The following is a 10,869-nucleotide window of genomic DNA, read 5'->3' as shown; positions in this document are numbered from 1 at the left end:
GAAACGTTTGTACTTTATTTGTTGGTAAAACCGAGAAATGCAACAATTGCAACTGTTTATGACAATTGGTGCCACTAGGTCCCGTTAGGCACCACTTCAGCTAACAGTGGATAAACCGTAAACAGTACCAAACATCACCTAAATGTTCATACAATAAGCATTTATTCGAAAATTTTCTCTTAGAATTGTCCTCAGTAAATTTTTAGAATGCCAGTTATACTCTTTCAACATTGTTACTTTTACGAAAACACTTTTATAAAAGTATTTTAACATGAAAGCACTTTTACAAAAAGACTTATGAAAGTACTTTTATAAAAAGACTTTTATGAAAAAACTTTTACGAAAGTATTTTTACAAAAACACTTTTATTAAAACAATTTTATCAAAGTATCAAAAACAAAAGCACTCTACTTTACGAAAAATGAAGATGGCCTTATAGTGATGTTAATTTTTTAAAACATTAAAATACTTTTAAGATAATATATAAAAAGTAATATAAAAGTATTTTATAAAATTTATTAATTTATATTTTTTTCAAATGCCACTTAACAATCGGTTAACGGTAGAAATTAAATTAACAAGTTGTCCCGTTTTAAAGTTCAACGACCAAAGTCTCACTAAGCGCAAAGTATAGGAATTTTCACTAATTAATAGACTCATTTTGAAGTCCAGGAACTGACTTGACACAACCCAGTTCACGAATTTTTCCAAATTCTATTAATTTCTCCTTTTCTTTGTGAACGAAAATGCCCTTGAATGTAACCGATATTCCGCTTTGTTCACCGGGGTAGTACTTAGAAGTTACAAAAATAGGATTAATAAAAGCTCCCGCAATATTCATTCGAAATAGGTGTTAGACCCGCCAAGGAGAACAATGGAGGTTGTGTTAGAAGCGCTGATTCGAAGAGGTTGGTGTTTCAGAGATGTCGAAGAAGTAAAAGGTCTGATTCAAATTAATATTGCTTTATCAGGTGAACTGGGTTCTGTTGATTCCGTTGAATCAGAGCTTCTAAACCTGGATTTGAAGTCTATCGGCGGGAAGTCGCTACCCGATCTTTCTACGATTAAAAAATCAACCCATCTTCAAGGTCCAAAAGTTCTTCAGGTAAGTTTTTTGTTTTTTATCATCTCCAACCTTTATTTATACTTCTAGGTCCTCGTTGATAAACTGTTCTTTTATCTTTCTCTTTTTATTCCTTTCAATTTCACCCTTTTCACTTTTCTATTTCTCTGTTTGTGCAGCTTTTTTCTTTGTTTTTTAATTGATGGGTTTTCTGGAAGACTAGAGCTTCATTGGTTTTTTGTTTATCTGTTTGCTTTTCGATCCGTTGATTGATTCGTTGGTCTATCTCTCTCTCTTTTTTTTTCCCAATTAAATAGGTTGTTTCGGTAAGAGATATATCTCAGAGCACTGTTGAGGCTTACTCTAAAATTTCACACAGTAGGCGTCTTCTTCGATTTGGTCTTACTGACGGACATTCGGAAATAGTGGCTATAGAGTATTCTTCCATACCGTCGATGAAAGACGATATTGCTCCCGGGACCAAGGTATACTGGTTTTCTTTATTTAGCAGCTTTTATCAACTTGTTTTTACATACTATAGAGATTTGCCAGATACAAGAGTTGGCGTATGTTGGGTTCCTAGATTGCAGGGTTTCTTACACATAAAGGAATTTTAGTGTCAGATTTTATCACCTAAAAGTTCAACTAATATGACATTTTCTTCCTTCTTAATCGTCTACTGTTCATCACATTTCCACATCCTAATTATACTCTAACATGGCTATAAGTTTCATTTAGCAAAACCTGTGTTCTGCCTTTTCTAGTGCAAAGTTCTGTCTGGAAAATTTAGATTCGTATGTGTTATCAGTTATATGACATAACATGGGGCCATTGCTTCGTCTGGTAAACTCTCGAGATGACAATCTTGGGGTTCATGTCTGAAAGTGAACAATTCGTGCAAAACATTGGCAATAGCCCTTCTTTCAGTAATGTAATGCGAATCATTGTTTTATTTCTAGGGAAAACCTATGTTGCCAGAAAGGCATGATAACCGAGGGCTTTGACCAATCAACCCCCACCACCACCTGATTGGTTACAAGTTTTTCCAGTATCATAGTTGAACCCTTAATTCTATTTAGATATCTCATTTTACAATCTAATAAACTATTAGATCATATGAAAGATATAGACTTAATTAATATCTGATGGCTCAACAAGAATTGTCTGTTTGCATCTTTGCTCTTGCCTCTTGTACTGTCAGGAGTTGAATTGAAAATGCTGTTCCAATTTTTTTTAACTAACTTCATATTTTCCTGATAAGTGAGGATGCACTAGCTGCAGAAAACCAAGAATAAAAAAAAAAGAATAGGTAGAAACATGTTTCTGGTGGTTTTATTATAAAAAACATTTTCCTGATAAGTGAGGATGCACTAGCTGCAGAAAACCAAGAATTAAAAAAAAAAAAGAATAGGTAGAAACATGTTTCTGGTGGTTTTATTATAAGAAACATTTCTAACAGCTAGTTGTAAAAAAAAATGTTTATCTTTTTCAGGACCGAGACCATAGGCATTACCGATTCCTAGTTAAGCTGAGGGTTGAGGAAATACAGGATTCATTACTTAAGGGGGATACTATTTTTTGGTGATGCATCAGTCTGTTATTTCAAAGCTGAATAAACTGGGAAAGCTAAGTCTAGTAACCAACCTTATAAGATTGATCGAGTTATGATGGATGCTCTCTCCCTGCTATTATGTAGTATTTTGAAAGCATTTTTCTAATCTACCTACATGGTTTTAGAAAAGGATGTGTGGCTCTAGCATTCTATGTAAAATCTTCACAAGTTTCTCTAGTGATGAGTAAACCCTAATCTACTGCAGAAAATCTTTTAAGTGATTCAAATATGTCACTGTGGAGAATTCATAAACATTGCATAAACTGGGGACACTCTGTAAATTAGAGCTTTGCAGTTCATACAGCAGTTCAAACATCTTCACTTACCGAAGACTTCTCCAGGAAAATCCTCCAGTTGTTCTTAGAGTTAGATCAGTAATAGCTTCTACAGATGAATGTATGAAGAGGGTCACCTACTCACCTTGATGAATGCCCCTCTTAAAATGGAAAAAAAGCTGAAGATCCATTGGCAAGAATCAGGTTCCTTGGAATACAAATAATGTTTCAACCCACTCCACTATTCTACTCTGTCAACTACTATAACTACCAGTGTTTCCACCATAGTTTCCTTTAGTTCTATCACCTTCAAACTGTTTTTGGGTCTTGAGGCTTAGGTGTTCCAACTTCCTGATTCTCTTTCCTTCTCTGAATGCATCATCTACTTCCTCCAATTCTTATTCCATGCATCTAAGTTCATATGTTTTCTGTGTCGTTTTCTATTATGAAAGTTGCTGCAGTGAACAATATTAGGAAGGTGGCCAACTGGCTATGAGATTGAGTCTCAGCTAGAAATCGATTTATCTTGTGATCAGTATATGAAGTACCATGAAATTACTACATGGGTTAACTCTGAAGAAATGGTAACAGTTTTAATGGAATCAGGCAGAACTTATCTTAGCATGCATGTGATTCATTGCATTTTCTTGTTAGTGTGATTTTAATGGTCCTAAAGGCTGAGATATGTACTTCCTCATCTATTTATTATTGTTAACCACTGCAGAAATTGTTCCCTCTTTTTCTGTAGGTCCGTTTGGAAAACAAAGCGGCAGTGCATAATGGTATATTGTGTCTCAATCCTAAAACAATAGCTATATTAGGAGGACTTGTTCAATCACTTTATGAAGAATGGGAGATGAGTCAGAAATATTCAAGTTTCTCCCGCTCATCCTTGAGGGTATCTCAAAAAATCGAAATTGATGGTCCACCTCCATTTGAGAAGTTGCAAATTGGGGCACATCCCCATCAGATTGTTCAGCAGCATATTGCTTCATGTCAGTATATCAAACCTTTTCTTTTAAAAATTTTAATTTTCTATAGTATTTCATAATTCCTTCTCAAGGTTTTGATTCCTTGTTTTATTAAGGAGATTTCCTGGAGCAACTTATTTTTTCCTCCAATTTGTAATTAACAAAGAAGTGAACAATATACATTATAGCCAAAGTCCAACACAATTTTCTCAACCATCCATAAACAATATCACCCAATGGAATTTGATGTTTAAACATAAAATGAAGACACAAATTGTTGTACAGATAGGATTGCCTTATTTATGATAAGCGAGGCTTGCTCTAAGGAAATTTCCATTTCTGTAAGAAAACTAGCTTCACAATTATTTTATGAAGTGCCCAAATGAGCATGCCCATTATTCAAATTGGTGTAGAAGAAGATGCTTTTGCTTGAAATTCAAGAAACCTCTGGTATGAACAGCTCCTTATGATACGTAGCAGACCTCTTTATTAGGTTAACCTAGGCTATAAAAATCCAGTTTGGTAAATTATATGTAACTCTCCATGTAGAAAGCTGAGGACTAGGCTTAGGGTGGGGGTGGGGGGGTGTACCTAGATATATGATATATATTTTTTTCCTGATGGAAACTCTAATTAAGCACCATTTTGTTTTGTTTTGTTTTATCCTTTTTCTTTCTTTTTAATGGTACCCATTCTATAGTTTTCAAGGCGCCAAGGCGAGGTTAGGCGACAGGGGGGTGCCTAGTCACCTAGGCGATGGATTTTTTTTTTTAAAGTAAAACCATATATCCTAGGGTAGTTCCGTAGGTTCCATAACCATCTTTCCTTAATAATGATCCATAATTTTCATAAGAGAAGTATAAATTTCATGTTTAAGTCTAGAAAATCAACATTTTATGAGAAGAAAAAGAACAAAGGAAAGAAAATTCAAAAAATATAGGGCTGAACCCCTACTTTTGTTATAGGAAAAGAAGAAAAGAAAAGGTGGAAGAAGATGTGGAAGAAGAAAATGTGTTGATTAGACAAAATTTTAAGTTCTTCCCTTGCTTATTGGTTTAGGTTTTGAAATCTTTGAGGGTTCAATCAAGGATCAAAATTTCGATAAGATACACCCCGTATCGGCTGTATTGTATTGTATCTTTGGGGTCCTGATACACATGTTTGCAGGTGTTTTCGAGGACCCGTGAAACCGAAAACCAAATAAAAAAAAATAGGGGGAGTATCGTTATAAGTACTAATACACCTCTGCCGACACACAGAAGTGTATCGACACTTTAAACAATGGGTTCAATACAGCAGTTAGCAATGTTTGTGTTGATTAAACCCTAACAAATAAGAAAATAATAAAAAGAAATTAGTATATAAGCACATAAAATGAATATTCTAGTTTAATATTATAATGTCAAAAAATAATAATATAAAAGTATTTTATACCACAGTCCACAAAACTGCTTGGCGACTGGGCGAGGTGAGCCTCCAAGGGCGCCTTGTTGCCTAGGCGCCCGCTTAGGCGTCACCTTGACAACTTCTTCACATTCAGGGGAACTGACAGTTGGAGTGATGGATGCAAGCTTTTTATTTGAGTTTTAATGAGGCAAAGTTAAGAATGCTTCATTAAATTAAGTTTGAATCATAGTAATAAAGTTCCAACTCTTAGATCAATATGTTATTGAAATCAAATTTGGATGGTACTATTTTGCTAGGTGAATGGACTAAACATCAGAGGAGGAGGAAGAGAGGTTTAGGGAGAAAATCTGATCTTAGGAATATTGGAAGGCCCCACATTATAATCTAATCCTTATCCCAATTATATGGGGTTGGCTACATGAATCCTGTTTTGCCATTCTGTTCTGTTCAATGCCATATTTATTGTTAAATTATGAGCACTTATGTCATTTCTTTCTACTTCAACCAATGTCCTTTTTGGTCTGCCCCTAGCCCTTCTTGCCCTTTCAACTTGCTATAGATCGCTTCTTCTTACGTGTGCTGTAGTTGCCCACATACATTCTCTTTTTGCTAACCAATGCTGCAACTCGGAACCTACTAGAGAATTTATGAGTAGGAAGAGAGAAGAGATGTGGGTGGTACAAATATAGATTATTAGTAGATAACAAAAATCATCTTTATCTTTGTTCATGGTTGGGTAGCCCTTACTGGCACCAATTTCTTTGCCACTGGAGAAGGCATTCAGTAAAATTGCTCCTTCCTCTACCGTCCAGTAGTCGTGTTGAATTGTAGTAGATATTGTTTTCTGTGCTGATTCCACAATCCATGACAGTCAACTAGAGAGATGAAGCAGAAAAAAGGGTTCTAGTGGGTGTAAATATTTTCTCAGTAAACAAGGTTGGATTGTATAAGAAGGATGCGGGTAGGGGGATGAAATGAACGTGAGTTGATGGAAATGCTCTAGAAGATTCCATGAAGTTAATATGGAATTATGGATAATTTGCAGATTTGAGCAGATACAATATTAAGTGCATTGCTTTTAGTAGATCCCTTATCCAACTCTTCCTTTTCTTCAATGCAACTGGGTGATGCATGTTGTCTCTTCAAGGGAGTCCTTTGTCTGTAAAACATTGATTCATGACTCATAGGCTCTGCCAGCTGTGGACCTGACAAATTTTAATCCAGTCTTGGGGCTACTAATGCAAAGCAAACAGGATAAAGATATGATGCTTGACTAGTCTGATCTTTAGGCTTGCTTGTGATCTCCTGTAATTGAATGACTGCTGGATTTTCCAACTACTGTGTTAGTAGTGACTCTGGGCTTGCTGGTAGGATAATAATTATCATTACTTCAGAATTAGGAATTGATCTTGGTCACTGAATGTTCATCTTTATGTTCAATTTAGGATCAATGTGTTACATCAACCAGTCTATCACCATTAAATCATCTAGGTGATACCTAGGCCAAAAGGCCATTACCTAATGTTGGCCCCAGCTATTTAGGGTCTTGGGAGGGGTAGACTGGATACGATCCTAACCCTTGGCATTTTTGCACAAAGTGGCTTCTCTCAGACTTGAATCTACGTTTTCACACTTGATAGCCTGAGATTTTACCATTACACCAAGTAATGGCCCCTTGGGTGATACCTAGGCATTTTAGCCTGTTAAGACATGATGTTATATGCATTGAATATTTAAGGAAATCTTTGAATTGCCAAGTTGTTGCACATGTTAATGGGAAAAACAAGCTTCACCTAAGCAGATTCCTTTTTGGTTTAACATCTCTATCTCTTGTTTATCTCCCTCTTATATCCTCTCAAGTGCTTACAATTAGTACTGGTAACTGTGTGATAGCAAACAACTACTGGACCCTAATGCAACTCACAGCCAAAGTATAAATGATTTGTAGATCCTCCTGAGTCAACCTCGAAAGCGTCTGGCACTAGTGTTGTGAAATTAGGTGGATTTTCTTATTCAAAGCAAGTGGTAAAGAATCAGGTCTTTAATGCCAAAGAAGATGGGTTGGATGGCAGCCTGAAAGCCCCTTCCATAACTGGGAAATCTGCAGAGAAGCCAAGTACTTCTGAATCCAGGACCAAAGAAGGTATCATCCGATCAGCATCATCTTTGAGAAACCTGTCAACTTTCGATTTTTACTGATGCAAACATATGTATCTTTGCAGTGGCTGAAGCTGTTCCTGTTCAAAATCAAGCCGCTGCACAAAAACTCCTACAGAAAATAAGTGAGCCAGCCCGTGATGATCGACGATCTGGAGGTCGAAAACATAGAGAGAAAGGGAAACAGGAAGAATCATCAGTTTTTACTCTTGATGAATGGGAGAGGATGAAAAGGGGTAATCCTGTAATACGAAATAATGTTCAAGATATTAGCCATGACGAGGAGCTTGCTTGGCAGCTTCAGGATCAGTTGGATTTGGAAGATTGTCATGTCAGTAATTTTTTTTACTGTTGTCCTTGTTCTTATTATCATTATTATTTATAATCATCATTGTTACCATCACTGTTATATGGGAATAGGTATGCTAGTTGTCTAGCTTACAAAAGAAATCGAAGTGATCCATGAATCTTTCATATATCAATATGATTAGGGGCCCACATGGGCTCCACATGTACTCTTCTCCAGCATGTATTTGTAAGATAATTTTCAGCACCTAAGCTTTGCAATCCAAGTAATCTATCCATACGGGCAATTTCTAAATTTGAGATATATGAACTTTCAACAATTAATACTTTGGGAAAAGCTCAAATACAAGGTTGGTGATTTTTGGCTTAAGGGGACATGGGGTTTGAATGAATGGCCATTGGCTAATCCAGAGGGTCCCTTATCCAAAGGAGTATTTGGATCAGCAACATGGTTTCTCCATGTGGCATGAATTAATGGGGTCATCTAGAAAAGAAACCCAATCAGTATATGTTCTTCCTCCTATTGTTACTATAGTTGTTACTACTAGTTTTACTAACTTGTGAGTTTATATCCATTTCGTATATATTTGAAGTTCTGATATTACTGGTTTCAACCTTTTCAGGTAAAAGGGGATCCTGGAGCAGAGGCAGAGAAGATTCGGATGAGTATGTTTAATTATGATAGAGGAGAAGGTCGAAATCAATATCAAATGGGATCTAGAGGAAGAGGAAGGGGAAGAGGAAGGGGGAGGGGGAGGGGGAGGAGATAAAGTTGACCTGTTATTCTTTTCTTTGTGTCCTTCATTTGGACTTATGTCTTCTCATGGCAAGTATCCTAGTTTCCTTTTTGTTTTCCTGTTTTCTTTTCATAAATGAACTTATGGTTGCATTATCTAATGAAAATTCTTAGGCCTAACTTCTTTTTACTTCCTATTAGTTGGCAGATTCATGGTTCCTAAATTCCAAGTGCATTACAGGCCATAAGAGAGTTTTCCATCTCCTTTTCTTGTAATTTGATATTCTCTCAAGTGAAGGTATGTGTGTACTTTGTCAGTGTATGATGGTGGAGCTTAATGAGCATTATATGATGTTAAAAGTGAGGGATGATGTTAAGTATCCAATTAGAGTTTTACTAACAAAATTTATGAACTCTACTTGATTAACTTTCTTAAAATCTGATTGAGTTTTGTGTTTTGCATCATGATTACATCAATTAACTCCATTTTCTTTGCTGCAATCATTATTTTTAATTAGTTAGAGTATTGCTTGTCTGGTCCAAATTAAATCTTTGAAAGTATCCAATAAAGAACTACGAGAATATATGCATTAGTGTTAAGTGTTAAATCTTGTGCTGGAATCAAAGCACAATGAAAAATTCTGAAGTAATTTTGTGAAAAAGTACAAGAAAATCTACAACTCCTACCCCTTATCCAACACCAACAGAAACTTTAGAAAGATGACAATGCCGTTAACGGAGTGCTATGCTAATGTAATACCAGCAGCTGATAATATGACATTAATGTTTCCAGGAAACTTTTCATGGACAGCTATCCCCAGTCTATATTTACTGAGAACTACTTTGAAGTTTGAACATGCATCCTCAACCTAGGGAGGAGAGAATAAAGTAGTTTTCCTCTGTACAGGTTTAGGACTATTGCAGGGATAACAGGCATGTGAAAGTAATTCCAAAGAGTATTTGATTTATGAAAGTATGCTGCAGTTTATATTTATACATTCAATACCCAGAAATAGGAGCCACTCTTCCTTTTTCATACAATTAGTGAATCAAGTGTCAAATGAATTCTGTAAACTTTAATGCATGTAATCACAAAGTAGAGAAGAAAAGTCAGGGTAATTATGTGAGCAAATATGAGTTTATCTGCTCCCTTCAAAGTAAGCAGAAAAGTGGTTTCAATGGAAATTGAAGATGCTGAGCACTTGTATGTTTTCCTAATCAAATTCGTCATCCTTAAGAGTTGGTAAGCAATATCAGGAATTCAGGGTCGGCTTCATTTTTGAATTATTTATCTTTGCTCTATATAAACATGAAGCTGCCCAAGAGGAAAATATTTTTAGTCGTTTTCATGGCAGATATTTTTGCTCTGTAATTTTTTACTCGTCTATAGGATGAAACTTGATTTTTTTTTGCATCATTTCAGAGTCGACTGTACCCATTGGTAAAAGGTTCTTTCAGTAATACTTGTTTGGTCGTTTGCAGGATGCTTGATTTTAAAACCCAGTTGATTCAACATCCAAGATGGAGGCAAAGGAACTGAATTCCGATTGAATGATGAGTAATGGACTATATTTGCATTTTGTCATGCAGGGAGTGGTTGTCAGTTACATGAAACATTTATGTATTTTTTGGCTACGTCTTCATTGTTAAAGCAATTGGACCAATTCTAACCAAGAGCAGATTTCCCTATCAGTTGGTTGCCATATTGAACTGAAATGCAGTGAAAACGTGTCAATCATTGAATTGGAATGTCTGAGAAGGAAAAAATAAATAAAACATAGCAACTATCAAATTTTATGACAATTAAATAACTTTTGTCCTTTCTTTTTGTATTCTTTGGGAGGCCACGTCATTGATTTCCTGGTTCAACCAGAGTTTGAGTGGGTTTAATCTAATGGCTTACTTTTGCAACGTATTGGCCGATACGTATCGTTTCATTAAATACCCGATATAATATAGAAACCACTTCTTCTATTCTTTTTCGTTTGTATCGGGCCAATACTCTAACGTATATACATTACAAAATAATTATTTTAATTAATTATTCTCTCTCATTTTATTACTTTAATTATTTCCTCTCATTAATCTTTCTTTTATTGCTAATCCTTTCAATTAATTTCTCTCATTCTCTCGTTAATATTTCTTTTATTGTTAATCCCCTAATGGCTAATGCATATAATTTTGGGTGTAAAAGTTTAAGTATGTCCTAAAAAGATTTTAACCTTGGTCATACCTTTATAAAAGCCATGAGTCCACCATTACGCCCAAACCCATCTTGTTGGTGAACTTTTATCCATTTTTATCCTTGAACAAATTCTTTGTTTTTAATAGATGTTTATTGG

At 35.5% G+C, this 10,869-nt stretch overlaps 1 protein-coding gene across 2 annotated transcripts; it reads left to right on the top strand.

The window, feature by feature from the left end:
- The first annotated feature begins 643 nt into the window (after positions 1–643).
- LOC104592296 (tudor domain protein (DUF1767)) lies at positions 644–10,338 on the top strand. Of its 2 annotated transcripts, XR_016079894.1 has the most exons (8): positions 645–1,105; positions 1,381–1,548; positions 3,699–3,945; positions 7,277–7,471; positions 7,551–7,816; positions 8,415–8,617; positions 8,729–8,825; positions 10,010–10,338. XR_016079894.1 is itself a non-coding variant. In XM_088894071.1 (6 exons), exons 1-6 carry the CDS (start codon positions 875–877, stop codon positions 8,559–8,561), a joined length of 1,254 nt encoding a protein of 417 aa, XP_088750197.1. In that variant the 5' UTR covers positions 644–874; the 3' UTR covers positions 8,562–10,338. The 2 variants fall into 2 exon arrangements, 1 of the variants encoding a protein (XP_088750197.1); XM_088894071.1 differs by having other exon boundaries at positions 644–1,105; positions 8,415–10,338.
- The last annotated feature ends 531 nt before the right edge of the window (positions 10,339–10,869 follow it).

Source organism: Nelumbo nucifera, chromosome 8 (genome assembly GCF_055504915.1).
Source record: "Nelumbo nucifera cultivar China Antique chromosome 8, China Antique-T2T, whole genome shotgun sequence".
Classification (NCBI taxonomy): Eukaryota; Viridiplantae; Streptophyta; class Magnoliopsida; order Proteales; family Nelumbonaceae; genus Nelumbo; species Nelumbo nucifera.
The sequence above is the reverse complement of the archived record's forward strand: the minus strand, read 5'-3'. Positions and strand labels throughout refer to the sequence as shown.

Coding starts and splice junctions, on each gene's coding strand:
- LOC104592296 (XM_088894071.1), top strand. CDS start 875: ATGGAGGTTGTGTTAGAAGCGCTGATTCGAAGAGGTTGGTGTTTCAGA. Junction 3,946..7,276: donor TCAGCAGCATATTGCTTCAT/GTCAGTATATCA, acceptor AATGATTTGTAG/ATCCTCCTGAGTCAACCTCG. Junction 7,472..7,550: donor TGAATCCAGGACCAAAGAAG/GTATCATCCGAT, acceptor GTATCTTTGCAG/TGGCTGAAGCTGTTCCTGTT.